The sequence below is a fragment of the Arvicanthis niloticus genome, chromosome 21 (genome assembly GCF_011762505.2).
Source record: "Arvicanthis niloticus isolate mArvNil1 chromosome 21, mArvNil1.pat.X, whole genome shotgun sequence".
Taxonomy (NCBI): Eukaryota; Metazoa; Chordata; class Mammalia; order Rodentia; family Muridae; genus Arvicanthis; species Arvicanthis niloticus.
In genome coordinates, this window is record NC_047678.1 from 38,758,655 (window position 1) to 38,775,692 (window position 17,038).

The following is a 17,038-nucleotide window of genomic DNA, read 5'->3' on the forward strand; positions in this document are numbered from 1 at the left end:
AAGAAACACCAAACCAGCAGTAACAGCCAAACAGGCTAAGAGAAAAAGAAACTCACAGGCGACCTGATCCAATTAATAAATACTTAATTGAATTAGTGTCACCTCTAACAGCCAATAGCAAAGTTCCCTAGCCATGGGGCTGCGAAGCCCCTCCCTGGCCGCACATATATAAGCAGCCAACCACAGCTCACAAGTTTCCAAGCGGTCAAGTAGGCCTAGAGTTTGGCAGAGGCAGCCGAAAGGAAAAGGCTGGTTGCTAAATGAGAACTCAGAGCTAAGTCATCTTCTTCCTTGTGAGTGTGAGTGTAGGGGTCCTGTGGTTAGACAAGGAAAGAAGGAAGGAAGAAAGGAAGGAAGGAAGGAAGGAAGGAAGGAAGGAAGGAAGGAAGGAAGGAAGGAAGAAAGGGGACACCTACAACCCCGGGTTTGTTCCCTTGTGGAAAGGACGCTGGATTGGGGCGCGCCCTGAAGCCGCCCCGCAGGTCCGCAGGTGGGTAGCCCAGGCGAGGGAGGAAGGGGACGTTACCTTCCCTTCGGAAGAGGGCGCTGGCTCCCCTAGCCAGCATTTATAGCCAGGCCGCGGGAGGCGAGGAGGCAGCCGGCTGCCGTCTGCGATTCGCTAAAGCATGCAGTTGGGAGAGCAGCTCCTGGTGAGCTCAGTGAACCTGCCGGGCGCGCACTTCTACTCGCTAGAGAGTGCTCGCGGAGGAGGAGGAGGAGGAGGAGGCGGAGGAGGGGGAGGTGGAGGGATCGTCAGCCTCCTCCCCGGTGCTGCCCCCTCGCCCCAGAGGCTGGACTTAGACAAAGCGTCCAAGAAGTTTCCAGGCAGTCTCCCGTGCCAGGCGGGGAGCACAGAACCCGCAGGCGCCAGCGCGGGGGCTCCCGCGGCCATGCTCAGTGACGCGGACACCGGGGACACTTTCGGCAGCGCCTCGGCGGTGGCCAAGCCCGGGCCCCCGGACGGCCGCAAGGGCTCTCCGTGCGCGGAGGAGGAGCTGCCCTCCGCCGCCACTGCCGCGGCCACTGCGCGCTACTCCATGGACAGCCTGAGCTCCGAGCGCTACTACCTCCCGTCGCCGGGACCGCAGGGCTCCGAGCTCGCCGCGCCCTGCTCGCTCTTCCAGTACCCGGCGGCGGCTGGAACGGCCCACGGATCCGTGTACCCCGCGTCCAATGGCGCGCGCTACCCCTACGGCTCCATGCTGCCCCCCCGTGGATTCCCCGCCGCCGTGTGCCCGCCCGCGAGGGCGCAGTTCGGCCCCGCCGCAGGCTCGGGGAGCGCCGCTGGTAGCAGCGGCGGCGGGGCCGGCGGTCCTGGCGCCTATCCCTACGGCCAGGGCTCCCCGCTTTACGGGCCATACGCCGGAACCTCAGCGGCAGGGTCTTGCGGAGGACTGGGGGGCCTAGGGGTGCCTGGCTCCGGCTTCCGCGCCCATGTCTACCTGTGCAACCGGCCCCTATGGCTCAAATTCCATCGGCACCAAACTGAGATGATCATCACCAAACAGGGCAGGTGAGTGCAGGGTGGAGGGGCCCCTGGCGCCGGGTTGTGGGTTCACCGTGCGCTCTGCTTAGAGTGTTTAAATGCACGCTGTAAAAGGGGACATCATATTTCCAAAGTCGGGTCCCTGTCCATTCCTAACGCACACCTGTGGCTTGGGCTCTGAGCCCACGTTACTCTCCCCTCTAGTCACCCTCACCTGGATTGACTGGGAGGAGGAGGAGGCGGAGATGGAGATTTGGGAATGGACCCTTGAGGGCGGATCTACGTGACCCGCTGGCTTCTGGGTTTACAGCATGAGACTTGTGGGCTGGATGGGGGGGAAAGAGAGCTGGCTGGAGCTTGGCCGCGGCCTACGCACGAGTGTTTGAAATGCGGCTGTTTAAAGCTCCGTGGCATGGTGGGGCGCTTCTCTGAGAAGAGCAGAAAGAAGTCGGTTTGAGCTGGTGGGTAGGTAGACAGTTTCTGGAGCCAGATGTTTGGGGGAGAGGGTCTGCTTGCGGGGGAAGGGACCAGAAAGTTCTGGCACACCTTCGAACTGCCAACAGCTATTTCTTGAGGAAGTGAAGAGTGAATATTGGCAGACAGGGACTCAAAGAAGACTCGTTGAGTGTGTGTGTGTGTGTGTGTGTGTGTGTGTGTGTGTGTGTGTGTGTAATCGGGCGCGCGCTGGCCTAATGTTTTCAGTCACCTGTGCCTTTAAAAATAATTTTCGGATTTTCAGAAAGAAAACCAGTAGGCACCTGCAAGACCCTATTGTGTAAATGGATGTCTCAGAAAATGTGAATTAGGGAAAAATATTGATTTGGAGGCTGTTCCAAAAAAAAAAACTGTCAATTTAAAACCATTTTCTTAGTTTCAGGCCGTAGGAGCCATTTTTGTTTGCTGCTTATTGCAGCCTCCTAGTGTGTCCAGGAGGACCACAGCCACTCCTGGACGTCCCTACTTAAATTATTTCCTCTGATTCTGTTCTTTGCACAGGCGCATGTTTCCTTTCTTGAGCTTCAACATAAACGGACTCAATCCCACCGCCCACTACAATGTGTTCGTGGAAGTGGTTCTGGCTGACCCTAACCACTGGCGCTTCCAGGGGGGCAAGTGGGTGACCTGCGGCAAAGCGGACAATAACATGCAGGGTGAGGAGGGAGGAGGCCTGGGCCGGGAAGAGATCGGAGCCCCAGTGCTGGACCAGCTGCATTTAAATCAAGCTTGTCGCCTCAACCTGGGGCCTGGAGATGTTAGCATAGAGCTGCCTTCTGCTGAAGGGGAGAAATTTGCACCGTCATTTTTCTTGTTTCTTATTATGTATCAAACCTTTACCTTGACCCTATGAAACTATGTTTGAGAAATGAATAACCAAATGAAGTTCTGGGTTCGGGAAAAGTCCCTGGTAAATGTTCCTGGCATTATAGAATTCTCTTGAGAAAGCCCAGGCCACCTTTAACTTAATCTATAAAAGTTAAGTATTCAGTGAGGCACTTCCCCTTCAGCTTAAGGCCTCAGACCAAGAATCAAGAGCCATCTCCTCTCCTCTTGGCTCTGTTTTTAAGTTTGGAGAGGCTGCTGATTGGAATGCCTTGATTAAGGAAGGCTGGGAGCACCCTGGCCCAGGAGGGAGTGACTGGAGTCCCGCTGGGATCCACTGATTTCGGCCAACAGACCTCCACAGGAGGAGGCTGCTGCAAATTCAAGCCCAGCTAACAGACATCCTCCCCGACCTGTCTGTGTGACCGCTCTCTCCTTTCATTTGCTTATGTTTGCTTTCTTTTTCCTCGTAGGCAACAAGATGTACGTTCACCCAGAATCTCCCAACACTGGCTCCCACTGGATGAGGCAGGAGATTTCCTTTGGGAAGTTAAAACTCACCAATAACAAAGGCGCTAACAACAACAACACACAGGTAAGGGGACTGGGAGAGCTGGTGTCTTCTGGCTGGGGCCTCTTGGACAGCTCATTCTTTTGTCAGTGTGCCTAGTTAAGTATTTACAGTTGGGACTTTGCTCACTTTTAAATTTATTTATTTGCCTTTGTCGTTCGTACTTTCTTACTATTATGCATAGAAACATCAAAAGTTAGAGAGGATTTGGGGAGCCAAAAGGAAAGAGTGTTTATCAAATACACAGACACTCTTGTTTTTGTTTTGATTGTTTTTTTTTTTTGTTTGTTTGTTTATCTTGGGGAGTGGGTCTTGTATATGTAGCCCAGGCTGGCCTTGAACTACTGACCCTCCTACCTCCCAGTCTCAGATGTTTCGATTACAGATGTGCTCTGTCATTTCCATTTCAGAGTTGGGACTTTAAGTTTCAAAAGTGTTAATCCCAAGGTTCTTAAAATTTTTTAAAGAATCTTAAAAAACAAAAAAATCCCCACCCCCCTTAAAAAAAAAAAGCTGTAGTCAATCAGGAGCAAGCAGAAATCTCGTCTCAAAATGTACGGTTTGTTAAAACCTGCTTCTTAGACCTCTGAAAGTCTCTCTTTTCTGTCCTATCCCCAGATGATAGTGTTGCAATCTTTGCACAAATACCAACCACGACTGCACATCGTGGAAGTGACAGAGGATGGTGTGGAGGACTTGAATGAGCCTTCCAAGACCCAGACCTTCACCTTCTCAGAGACACAATTCATCGCCGTGACTGCCTACCAAAACACGGATGTGAGTGCCCCGCCGGCCGCACGACCCTCTCAGGCTAGGCCTAGAGAGATAAAGCTCTCACTTACTATTCTTCTCTCCTATCTAGATTACCCAGCTCAAGATCGACCATAACCCCTTCGCCAAAGGCTTCCGGGACAACTACGATTCGTAAGTACTGCTTTCCTTCACACCCAGCGTGGTCATCTCCTTTTAAAAGACAAGAGTCTATATTCCAGGCTGCCTGCAACTTGCTGTGGAGTTGATGTGACCTTGAATTTAGGATCTTTCTGCCTCCGACCCCCTAGCCCCGACTGAGCTCACTAGCATGGGCTGCCACACCCAGGCTTTGTGTGAGCTACACAATCAATCTGTCAATCAAGTTTGGTCTTCAAGCCCATTTGCTGGGTCACCTTTAGCAGGAAATGAATCATCATTTCCCTGAGGACATATTTAGTATGACATTTTATATTTGGGATTTTTTTTTTCTTACCTATCTTCCTGTTTATTTTTGCTGAAACACACACACACACACAGGCACACAGACACACACACACACACACACACACACACACACACTGGGGATTGAACTCAGGACCTTGTACATGCAAGGCAAGCACGCTACCATTGAGCTATAGCCCCATCCCTACTTTTGTATATACTGGCCTCGAACAATCTTGCTTCAGGTTCTGTTAAAGAATGTCGAGGTTTAAACATGAAGTTTCTTTTTCTTTTCTACACTTAAATATGGATTCGAATTTTTTTTAGAATCCCTGTTATTTATGTCTATTTCCTTTTTATTTCATCCAACATGAATTAATTAATTAATCTATTTATTTTTGTTTTTTTTTTTTTGAGTCAGCGTTTCTTCATGTAGCCCTGGCTGTCCCGGAACTCTCTCTGTAGACCGGGCTGGCCTCGAACTCACATCCACCTACCTCCAAGAGCTGGGATCAAAGGCATGTGCCATCACCTCCCAGCTCAACTATTATTACTATTTTCTGTTTGTTTTTGTTTTCTGTTGTTGTTGTTTTTCGAGACAGGGTTTCTCTGTATAGCTCTGGCTTTTCTGGAACTCAGTCTGTAGACCAGGCTGGCCTCGAACTCAGAAATCCACCTGCCTCTGCCTCCCAAGTGCTGGGATTAAAGACGTGCGCCACCACCGCCCGGCTTTTTTTTTTTTTTTTTTTTTTTTTTTTTTTTTTTTTTACTTTTAATTGTGTGCCTTTGTGTCTCTGTGTGGGTCTGTGCTCATGCATGTGGGCATCAGTAGGCCAGAGGTGTCAGATCCCTTAGAACTGGAGTTACTGGTGGCTGTCAGCCAGCTGATGTGTGTGCTTCCAACCAAACTCTAGTCTTCTTCAAAAGCAGTTCTTGATCCTCCAGTTCCTGGTCCAACTTTTAAAAAGCAACACTAGAAGATTTTCCCCCTCCTTTGGTGTTACAAGAGAAAAAAAAAAAAAAAAAAACAACGAAAAAGATGTGTTTTTCCCAACACTCAACTATCATGGCCCTGCTTCTTGAAACGCAGTTGTGATGCCTGCCTTCCGGCCGGCACTCTGTCTGCCCCGTTGATTAGCAAGGGTTGCTCTAGCCCTTCCTGTGTGAGCACTTGTACAGTATATTTTCCATATTTATTCATGTTGAGGCAGGGTCTCATATGACTCAGGCCGGCCTCAAACTGGCTGTGTAGCTCCAATGACCTTTCACCTCTGACCTCCAGCTTCCACCTCCCCAGTGCTGGGATTACAGGCCTCTGCCACCTTGTCTGATTTATGTTGAGCTGCAGACAGAACCCAGGCCTGTGTCCATGCTGACAAGCCTAGCCTTCTACCCAATGATATAGCCACAGATCCCAGTTTCACATAGGAAATATCTGAGTCCTTAAGGAGTGGGGAATCCACTCTGTTCTCCTTGTTTGGCACGACTCAGACAGTTGGCAGCACAAGGCTCTAGTTTCTGGGAGGCAGCGTGTTTGGGGACATCGTGAGGGTTGTTTTTTTTATTTTTAAGTGTCTCTCTTTGTATTGTAGCATGTACACCGCATCAGAAAATGACAGGTTAACTCCATCTCCCACGGATTCTCCTAGATCCCATCAGATTGTCCCTGGAGGTCGGTACGGCGTTCAAAACTTCTTCCCGGAGCCCTTTGTCAACACTTTGCCTCAAGCCCGATATTATAACGGTGAGAGAACCGTGCCACAGACCAACGGCCTCCTCTCACCCCAGCAGAGCGAAGAGGTGGCCAACCCTCCCCAGCGGTGGCTTGTCACGCCTGTCCAGCAACCTGTGACCAACAAGCTAGACATCGGCTCCTATGAATCTGAATACACTTCCAGTCCCTTGCTCCCGTATGGTATCAAGTCCTTGCCCCTCCAGACATCCCATGCCCTGGGATATTATCCTGACCCGACCTTCCCTGCGATGGCAGGGTGGGGAGGTCGGGGCGCTTATCAGAGGAAGATGGCAGCTGGACTACCATGGACCTCCAGAATGAGCCCACCTGTCTTTCCAGAAGATCAGCTTGCCAAGGAAAAAGTCAAAGAAGAGATTAGCTCCTCCTGGATAGAGACTCCACCCTCCATCAAGTCTCTAGACTCCAACGATTCCGGGGTGTACAACAGTGCTTGCAAGAGAAAGCGCCTGTCTCCCAGCACCTCCAGCAATGGAAATTCGCCCCCCATAAAGTGTGAGGACATTAACACTGAGGAGTACAGTAAAGACACCTCAAAAGGCATGGGGGCGTATTATGCTTTCTACACGACTCCTTAAAGCGTTCTTTTAACCTCTAATGTCTTACCAGATGGACCTGGTGGTGTTTTGTTGTTCTCTTTGCCTAGGTTACCAAAAAGACTTTTGCCTTCCACCTTTGATGTATCCTGTTTTGTGCAATTCTCTGAGAGAAGGCGCCAAAGCTCTGCCATGGCCGCAGGTAACTAACTGAACCAGACCTAGCAAGAAATTGGTTTCTTTCTTTGTAAAATAAAGCTATGAAGGACTCAGGAGTGTTTTAAAACTCAGAGGTCATTCAAGGTGCTGGATTCATTTATGGGAAAGGAAATGAGAAACATTCGGAAAAGGCAAGCTATGAAGAGTGAGTACCAGGTGCTATTAAATGAATTTCAAAAGCAAGAAAACATGACAGAAAACAAACAAACAAGGAAAAAAAAAAACCCTTTGGCTCTCATTTCTACTCGTAAATCTTTAAGCAAACAGCAACCCAGAGGGTTAAAATATTTTTGCTTCAAGAAGAGAAGGATTGGGCCTTGAGTTCCAACAGTGGACTCTTCACAGAGATAGCTTCTGCCATGGGCTGAAGAGGCTGAGCCTGAGAGTCAAGGGGAAAAAAAAAAAAAAACCCTAATGTTCAAGTGGCTAACTTGTATTCACTGCCTGCAATTCCTTGCAGAATTTTGGAATAAACCATTTGTTATAGGGCTGGCTCTGTGTGGCTGGGATGACCTGTAGAAGGCAGGAGGATCAGAGAGGAAGAGAGAAATTACATGTACAATTGTATGTTTAGACACCTTAGAATAATCTGGAATCTATTGTACAAATTCAACTGCCTAGGTATCAGATAAAAATAATGTAAAGTTGGTGCTTTGGCGTTGTAAAGAGTTTTCCGAAACACAGCTGCAGGGTTAAGAGGAGGGATTCACATCTTGGAGATATTCTGTCTACTTAGCTAAATACTCAGCTGCCTCCTTACTCACTTCTACCTACCACGCTTAAAGGGGGAAAAAAATCCTGCTTAATTCTCTTTCCTTGCTCATCCCCCCTTCCCCTTCGGTAAATGTGGAAAAAAAAAAGTAATATGACATCACAGTTCCTATAGGCTTTTTAGAGATTCTGAATTTTTATGTACAGTCGTAAGTCATTTTTAATAAATGTGGTTCAATAAGGGAACGGGTATAGCTCTGTCTTCTGTACTATGGATTTTATTTAATTTTGTTTCCTTCTGTCCCTTTTCCAGAGTGATCTCTCTCTCTCTCTTTCTCTCTCTCTCTCTCTCTCTCTCTCTCTCTCTCTCACACACACACACACACACACACACACACACTCATTCTCACCTTGCCCCCCTCCATAGAAGACTCTAGAATCTTTTAACTATTTATCTCCCCAACTCCAAAGATGAACGGGATCGACTTCCTTGCCCCACTAGGAAGTGTGGACAATGGGTGTTGGCTGGGGGTGGGGGTGGGGAAGGAGTGTTTGCCCCGGAGATGCAAGACTGTGCTCTGCAGGTTTAATCCTAGCTTCCTATCCTCCACCCCGGCCCTTAGTCATTCAGTTCTTTTCCTGGGTTTGCTTTAGGCGACCCGTTCGTAGACCCACGTAAGCTTCATGGGAACCCCCGTGGCCATTCGAGAGCCTACGAGTTCCGGGTACCTTAAACCCGCAGGGGCGCGATGTTTGCTCACCCTATAGCACCCATCTGCGGTTTTCCGCGGCTGGTGCAGCTGCTGTCCTCGCTCGCCTTACCCTCAGCTAAATTTCTTCCAGGACTCAGGCGCGGCAGTCACAAAGAAGTTTTCCATTTGTCTGGTACACTGTAGCTCTGCAAACAGCATCTGGACAGCGGTTCATCTCAGACGGTGAAGGGCACTCCAGGCCCTCACTGAACCCTAGGTGTGCGGAAGACCAAGCAGTTAGGGGAAGATGGCCCTCCCCGCCCCCTGCCAGACGTCCCGTCGGGCTATCTGCAGACGGCTTAAAGCCCAGCTTGCAAACCCTTGGAGCCCCTTCTCATCCTGGGGTAAAGGTCTAGCTGGGAGGGTCATTTTAACTGCGGAGCGCGGAAATGCAGCTGCTAAGAGGATTAGCTGTGGGGAGGCAAGCAATCAGTCGGGCCCTCCTCCCCTTCTGCGCCCAATTAAGGTTGCCAGAAGATATACCTGGGTTATGGACAGTCCCTCTCCCTTCCTCCAAACTTCTGGGGCCAGAGATCGCCACTAACTTGGGGCGGGGGGGCGGGGAGGGGGGAAGGCACTAGCTCCGCATTTCCAAGACTCTTTGGCAAAGCTGCCCCGACTTTTCTCGGAGTTTCAGGTGTGTGTGTGCGCGCGCGCGCGTGTGGTCTCTAAGGATTTGCTTTTTAATGTGTGTGTGTGTGTGTGTGTGTGTGTGTGTGTGTGCGCGCGCGCGCGCGCGCGCAGCGGATTTGGGAGAAAGACGCGTAGTTGGCTCAACCTAGTCAGTACCAACTTACTGCACCCGTCCAGCGTTTGGGTATCCGGAGTGTCAAAGGATGCTCTGCTGTTTCTGTCGTCAAGAAAAGAAAGAAAGAAAGAAAAAAAAAAAAAAAACCGAAAATGCTAATCGCACGTCGGGATAAGGAGGACTCTGGCCCTAGTCTATTTCAAGTTTTGTATATTTTTGCACCGTACAGTAAAAAGAATCCGGTACTTGTGAAAAGTCCCTCACAGTGTTTAATAGAAACGTAAATGGCTGAGTGGCCCCAATTAACACCTTGTGATAAGGCATTCCTAAGATGGAGTGTCAGACACCAAATTGTGAAGAGATGTATCTAATTAATCCTCCTAGGATGACACCGATAAACAAGCCTCCATTTAAATAAAGATCAAGGGCTGGGAACCCGGCCGGCTTGTTTACACTGCCTACCCGGGCCCTGCGCGCTTTTGCGCGGACACAGGGCCGTTCGCCCGCGTGAGGCTGAAACTGTGGCTGGGGGTGAGTGGAGGCGTCTGCTGGGTCTCGCAAGTTCGCTTGTCCTCAGCTCTTGCTATAAACAAAAACACTTACTTAAACAAACTGCAACGGAAGAGTAGACTCGGCAAAAACCCAAAAAATGGTTCGTGGTTGGAAATACGTCTTCATAGCTAAACAGTTTGGTTTTCGAGATAAAAAAAGGAAAGGTATTTAAAAAAAAAAAACAACCACCAGCAATCCCCGTATTAATTGTTCTGCTTTGGGGGAAATTGGGAACAAGATTTCCCTCTCTCATCCTGGCACTGGCTCCTTCTCGGTGGATGCAGGTTTTCTACGCTGCGGAGCAAAAGCCAAGAATTGCTGGGGTGGAGGGTAGGTGCCCTGAGCGTGGGAGGGAGGATGCTTCCGATGCCTGGAAGAAAACCTGGGAAAGGCGAGAAGAACCTCAAAAGAGTTTGGGGTTCAAAGTCTTGTCAGTTGACCTTCATCTTGACCGGTGTTGGGGCTGCGGTTGGAGCCAGCTCACCGCTGCTGTAATTTATGCCTCAACCTCAAGGGATGCTGATGCCCCAAATTTCCTGTTAGTCTCATCCAGTTTCCCTCCATTCTAACAGCTTTAAAGCCCGAATGAAGAAGGCAGGAGGCTCAAACGGGGGTAAAGGATGGATGTGGGGAAAAGAGATGCAACAGAGGCAGAGGGAGAAAGGGAAGGAGGGAGGGAGGGAGAGAGGGTGGGAGGGAGGGAGGGAGGGAGAGGGAGAGGGAGAGGGAGAGGGAGAGGGAGAGGGAGAGGGAGAGGGAGAGGGAGAGGGAGAGAGAGAGAGAGAGAGAGAGAGAGAGAGAGAGAGAGAGAGAGAGATCTTGCAGGTGTCATGGAAATGCTGGTGAATGGGAATGTCCCAGATACTCTACCCACATTTAAAGTCCTGGGTTTTTACTCGTTTGGACGACGCTTCCATATGCTTCCTGGGACGCGCTTCCGATTGTCCTCCACTCCGCTGCGTCCGAATTTCAAAAATCACGTTCTCAGCTGCTGAGGATTTCTAAACAACCAGGAGATTTTTAAAATCGCACTTGAAAAACAAAACAAAAACCAAGAAAACATTGTTGCTGCATCCGAAGGAACTCCTCCACACCCCCAGCCACACCCTCAGGCCTCTAGTTTGGATTTTCAGACAAAAGCTCCACCAGGCTGACTTGAGAGGACCAGTCCCGCTGTGGTCCATGCGGTTAGCAGGATCCCTTCCCGCCTGCGCAGACGCCTGGCGGGCCGGCTCGCTCCAGGCTTGCATCACGACCGCCTGGACGAGCCCAAGGTGGGCTTCATTCCCTCAGCGCTCAAGCTGGGCGATTACAGTCTGAAAGTGTGAAGTGACAGACACCTTGTCTTCACTTTGCTTTCTCCTTTTCCTTCCTTTTATTTTTGATTTGTTTTGTTTTTTATTTATTTTATCATTTTATTTGGGGGTCTTGGGTTTTTGTTTTTGAGACAGGGCCTCAAGCAGCCCTGCTTGTCCTTTAGCTGAGGATGACTTTGAACCGTTCATCTTCCTGCTTCTCAGTTTTTGAGACAGGGTCTCACACTAGAACACCCGGCTGGTCTCAAACTCAAGGTAATCCCCCGGCCTCATTTCCCGTGTGCTGAGATTACAAAGGTGAGCCTCCTCAGGGGAAGCACACACACCCTTTCGGTCCTGGTCATCCTGTGCATGGGGCGCACACATGCAGCTCTCCAAGAGAAGAGTTTGGCCCCCAGAGTACTCCGCGCCAGATGATGCTCTGCCGCCGATGCCCGCCAGGGCAAATTTATTTTAGGCAGCACTCACACCCCTATCCCTTTCAAACACCCCAACAGTGCGTTTACAAAGCCGGGTGTCGGGCTGTGGATGACTTTCCAAAGCTCGCTGTCTGGGCCGCTCTGCTTCCAGCCGCGGGTGCTCCCCGCCATCTGGTGGCCGCAGAGAGTAACTCTCTCCCAGCTAAAAAACTGACTTCTTCCCACTAGGCAGAACACACGTAGATGTCTTTGTTCATCCCAGCCTTACAGTAGCTTACAAGCTTTTTGGTATAGAGAGGGAGCCCAGGATTGAGACCCTTAGACCAGCTTTCTTGGCTGCAATGTCCGCTGCTCGGGTTTGTTTCCTCATCGGTGACACGGAAGGGTTTCTCTGTGTAGCCCTGGCTGTCATAGCACTCATCTGTAGCCAGGCTGGCTTCAGACTCTGTTCTTCCACTGCCTCTGCTTCCTGAGTGCTGGGGTTGAAGGCAGGCATCATCGTGCCGGGTTAAATTATTAGTTTGTTTTACAGCAATGATCATTACTGCATGTTAACTGAACATACTAATGGATTTCACTGGGATGTTTCCAAACATGCATGTATTATAGTGCTTCAGACATGCCATCCTCTCAACTACACTTTATCCCCAACTCTCTCACCCACAGACTCCTTCCTAAAGATCCCTGTACTATCCAGGTCTTTTCTTTGCTTTTAGTCCTAGCTTCTGCGTGTGAGAAGAAACTTGAGACATTGTCTTTCTGCATCTGTACTCTGTAGAGACGGTGACCTCTACTCCCAACCCATCTCCCTGTAAATGACACGCTTCCTTCTTCATGCCTGAATAATTCCACATTGTGTAAACACACCATATTTTCTTCGTCAGCTAATCTGTTGACGGATACCTAAGCTGACCCCATGGCTTGGCTACTGTGTATAGAGAGCAACGATACCTGTAGGTATATGTATATTTCTATTTTGACAGAAGATTATTTGTGTGTGTGTGTGTGTGTGTGTGTGTGTGTGTCTAAGTGCATGCCCACACATACATATGTATATTATGTGCATGCCTGTGATCTACAGAGGCTAGACGAGAGCATCATATCCCTGGGAGCTGGAATTACAGGTGTTTGTGAGCCACCTGATATGGATACTGGGGACAGAACTGGGGTCCGTACCAAGAGCCGCAAGCATGCTTAACCACTAAGCAATTGCTGCAGCTTCCCAACCAGTGTAATTTTTTATGAATGTAAGACCATTCACAGTTAGGAGCCTACTGTGTCCCTCTGCTTCAGACCTCCTGTTATGAACATTATATAAAGGGAAGTTGAAAAGAAGAATCCCATTCTGGCTTTTGAAAGCCTCATCACCCACCCCAACCCCTTTAATGCATGCATGTTCCACTGCAGGAGCCCCCACCTGCCTGTGTTTCAGAATTGCTTTAAGAAGCGTTTTCATAAGAGAGTGTATTTACAACTTAGGGGCACCATGCAGAGCGTGATTGACAGAAACTCCATGGTGATCGGAAACTTGATCATCCCAATGTTTTTCTATGAAAGCAGTCTTCTCTCAGGCTCTGAATCTTCTGGATAGCCATGTTTGATAAATGCTCCTGTAGGCTTTCTTACAATTGCATGTATTTGCATCATGACTACATAGAGGGTATCAGGAGAATGAGACTGTGAGCCTGGTACTTCAGAGCTTAAGCAATCCCTACTCCTCTTGAGCAATTCCTACTGCTCTTACAGACTTGTTTCTAACACTGAATACTGGCCCCAAATGAACAGCATAGAGAAAGTGCCTATGCTGGTTGGCTTTCATTGTCAATTTGGTCCAATCTGGAATCACCTGGGAAGGAAGTCTCAGTGAGGGACTTTAGGTTGGCCTGTGGACAAGTCTGTGTGTGTGTGTGTGTGTGTGTGTGTGTGTGTGTGTGTGTGTGTCTTAATTAAGTTTACTGATAAAGAACTACTCAGCCCAGTGTGGGCAGCATCACTCCCTAGCAGCCACCCCCTCACTGCCCCATACAAAACCGTATCAAAGTAGAGAAACAGAGCTGAGCACAGACAAGCAAGTGACCACCCACACATTTAGTTCTCTCTGCTCTTGACTGTATGTGATGTGACCAGGTCACTCGAGCCCCTGCCAATGTGATTTTTTTCCCACAAGTAATGAGCAATAACCTGGAGCTGTAAGATATAATAAACCCTTTCTCCTGTAGAGAGAAAGATTCTGGGATAGAGCCAAGAAGGAGATTTGTCCCAGAAATATGTGAGGAGCTAGACACACAGTACCTGAGCACAGGTCAACAGCCATGTGGCAGAATGTAGGTTAAAATAAATGGGATATTTTAAGTTATGATCTAGTCAGAGAAGAGCCTAGCTATATGGCCAGATTATATGTAAGTATATTTTGAGTCTGAGTCTTATTTCTGGGAGCATGGGGCTGGGAGGAAGAACTGGATCTAACTTCTGCACTCACCTTTAAATTGCTTTATGCCAGGATATTTTATCACAGCTACAGATATGCAACTCCAACAGGCTCAATTTACAAAACAACACAGCCATCTGGCAACTCACAACCATCTGAATCTCCAGTACCAAGGGATCCAACACCTTCTTTTGGCCTCCCCAGGCACTAGGCAAGCACATGGTACATGCAGGCAAAACACAGTATTAAAAAATAATAATAATAAGTGAACTCAAGCCAGGAGTAGTAGAGCACACCTTAATCCTAGCACTCAGGAGGCTGAAGCAGATGGATCTCTGTGAGTTGGAGGCTAGCCTGGTCTACATGTCAGTTCCAGGCTATCCAGAGCTATGAAGTCAGACTCCAGCTATGCAGGAAGAAACACACACACACACACACACACACACACACACACACACACACCGAGAGAGAGAGACAGAGACAGACAGAAAGAGGACAGAAAGACAGAGAGACAGAAAGGGAGACAGAGACAGAGAGACAGAGAGAGACACACAGAAAGACAGAGCAACAGACACATAGAGAGGAAAATGAGAGACAGACAGACAAACACACACACACACACAGAGAGAGAGAGAGAGAGAGAGAGAGAGAGAGAGAGAGAGAGAGAAAGAGAGAGAGAGAGAGAGAGAGAGAGAGAGAGTCTAGGAGAAGGTCTAGTGAGATGGTCTATTGGGTATTGGGTAAAGACACTTGCCACTTAAGGCTGGCAGCCTGAGTTCTTAGTTTACAACTATTTAACTAGGGTATAAGATACAGTGTTCCAGCCTTTAAGATTTATGCTGAGAGGCCTGACATTATTCTGATAAGCTTGGCTTAAGTCTCTACCCTCTTGCAGTTCGGACACTCTTTGTTTACTTAGTTTGGGCATTTAACTCTCCTTTCCTCCCTCTTGGAATGGTAACATCTGTCCTGTGCCATTGAATGCTGGAAGTATGTGATCTGCTTTTTCATTTTGATTTTACAGGGGATTGCAGTTAAGAGATTGCGTTGAGTCTCAGAAGAAACTTCAAACTTTGGACTTTTAAACAGTGCTGATACTGTTTAAAACTATGATATGACCACAAGCCTGTGGGGCCAAGGAGTAGAGTGTAGTTGTTTGAATAAAAAATGGCCCTCATAAGCCCATAGGGATTGGCACTTGAATAAAAATAATCCCATAGGGATTGGCACTTTGAATAAAAAATGGCCCTCATAAGCCCATAGGAGGTTTGGCTTTGTTTGAGAAGACATGGCTTTGTTGGAGGAAGCGTGTCACTGACCTTTACACAAAGTTCTGTGACATATGTACACCTTCTCCACACAAAATAAGAAATGATTGTTTTTAAAATGCACTAGAAAGCACCTGGGACCTTTGTTATATCCTTATACAAATGGGTTGTGTCATCAACCAGTTTAGAAGTTTGGTTTTCCAAACACATAGATAACCAGCTCCCTCTAGTATGGGTGTGTTTGCCTGGTTGCTCCTGACTGATGCATGTAGATATTAGAGGACAAGAAGGTGGGGAGAGAGAAGCTAAACCCTGGACAAATAGACAAGGTACCTCAGGGGAAGTGTGACCAGGAGCAATGACAGAATGATAATCTGTGAGCACTTTTCTGGGCAACTGACGTCAGTGTCAGTTTCCTTTCACAATAATGTCCTTTACCCTAAGGCAGAGGGTGAGAGGTATTTATGAACAGGGAAAAGGTGAGGCAGCAGAGGGAGTTGGTCTTTCTGCCCAGAAGTGACACTCATTGGATGCTAGTCAAAGCTATTATCCAGTTGCCTGCAGAGTGTGTGTGTGTGTGTGTGTGTGTGTGTGTGTGTGTGTGTGTATGTGTGTGTAAGGACCTGTACCATAACAGACACATCTTTATCTTGGTACAGATTGAAGACATTATTTTCTTTGGCTGCACCCATAACTAGTCTGAGTTAGGCCAGCTGCTCAATTGTCACAGTAGGCGGTGGTTAGGGACTATTGTTAAATGTCAACATTTTCACAGTCATCCCACAGTGCAGGGCTGTGGCCTCTGTTCCTGGTCCCTTGGGAGGACAAACAAGTCTCACATGTAATAGGAAAAGTTACAAGAGAGACCCTCTTTTTCTCCCAAAAACTGTTGGAGCCAGAAGCAGATCAGAGCACTCTGAATGATGGACTTTCAAATGGAGAAGAGCAGAAGTGTGAGACACCGGCTTGCCGAGTATGTTTTCTGCAAATGTGATGTCATGAAACCTAAGTCTCAAAGTGAAGTGTCTGTGTGTGTGTGTGTGTGTGTGCGCGCGCGCGTGTGTGTGTGTGTGTGTGTGTGTGTGTGTGTGTGTGTGTGTGTACATGTGTGAATCAGAACATTGCATGCATGTCTGTATGTGGATTAAGTTCCTCATGATCCAGACAATGGACTGTGCTGCGTTTGAAGCAGGCAAAAAATAAATAAATAAATAAATAAATAAATAAATAAATGCTGAGAGGGCCTGGGCTCATGGAAAGTTCTAGAAGTAAAGATGGCCACTGATCTGTTCAGGTATCTGTCAGTCTCTCTGGAAGGTGAATGTGAAACTGAGGTCTTTGGGTGGACTCACTGTAGAAGCTGACAAACTGGAGCATGGGGTGTGGCTGTTTAGAGGAAGGAATGCTGAGGTGTAGTTTGCCCTAGGTGTGGAGTGGGTGGAGTAGTTGCCTTACAGGTGAGCAGAGTGACCCTAAACTCTCCCCACCATGACCCCCAGCTACCACCGGAACCACTAAAGGCAATTGATAGGAGGGTACACACGCTCTTTCTCTGACTTTCCCAGAATGCATTGCCACTTCCCTCTTGGGTCCAAGTCAAGTCTGACTCTTTCACTAAAGCTGCATAAGCTTGGATTTTCTCTGTCCTCAAAAACAAAAGAAAACCACAATGTATTTAAGTGTGTGCGTGTGCGTTGCGTGTGCATGTGCGTGTGTGTGTGTACCCAAACACGCATATGAGTATGTGCACCAAATATGTGCCTGG

The 17,038-nt window shown here is 48.4% G+C and overlaps 1 protein-coding gene across 3 annotated transcripts; it reads left to right on the forward strand.

Moving 5' to 3' along the window:
• The first annotated feature begins 212 nt into the window (after positions 1-212).
• On the forward strand, positions 213-8,026 carry Eomes (eomesodermin). Of its 3 annotated transcripts, none has more exons than XM_034484088.2 (6): positions 213-1,513; positions 2,483-2,637; positions 3,280-3,401; positions 3,996-4,154; positions 4,240-4,301; positions 6,164-8,026. In XM_034484088.2, exons 1-6 carry the CDS (start codon positions 627-629, stop codon positions 6,900-6,902), a joined length of 2,124 nt encoding a protein of 707 aa, XP_034339979.1. In that variant the 5' UTR covers positions 213-626; the 3' UTR covers positions 6,903-8,026. The 3 variants fall into 3 exon arrangements, with proteins under 3 accessions (XP_034339979.1, XP_034339980.1, XP_076773507.1); XM_034484089.2 differs by having other exon boundaries at positions 6,221-8,026; XM_076917392.1 differs by having other exon boundaries at positions 6,363-6,546.
• The last annotated feature ends 9,012 nt before the right edge of the window (positions 8,027-17,038 follow it).

What these genes read in the sequence shown, in the direction of transcription:
- Eomes (XM_034484088.2), top strand. Translation starts at nt 627, where the DNA reads ATGCAGTTGGGAGAGCAGCTCCTGGTGAGCTCAGTGAACCTGCCGGGC. An exon ending in ATCATCACCAAACAGGGCAG is followed by an intron (nt 1,514 to 2,482) that starts GTGAGTGCAGGG and finishes TTCTTTGCACAG; the next exon opens with GCGCATGTTTCCTTTCTTGA. An exon ending in CTGCCTACCAAAACACGGAT is followed by an intron (nt 4,155 to 4,239) that starts GTGAGTGCCCCG and finishes TCTCCTATCTAG; the next exon opens with ATTACCCAGCTCAAGATCGA.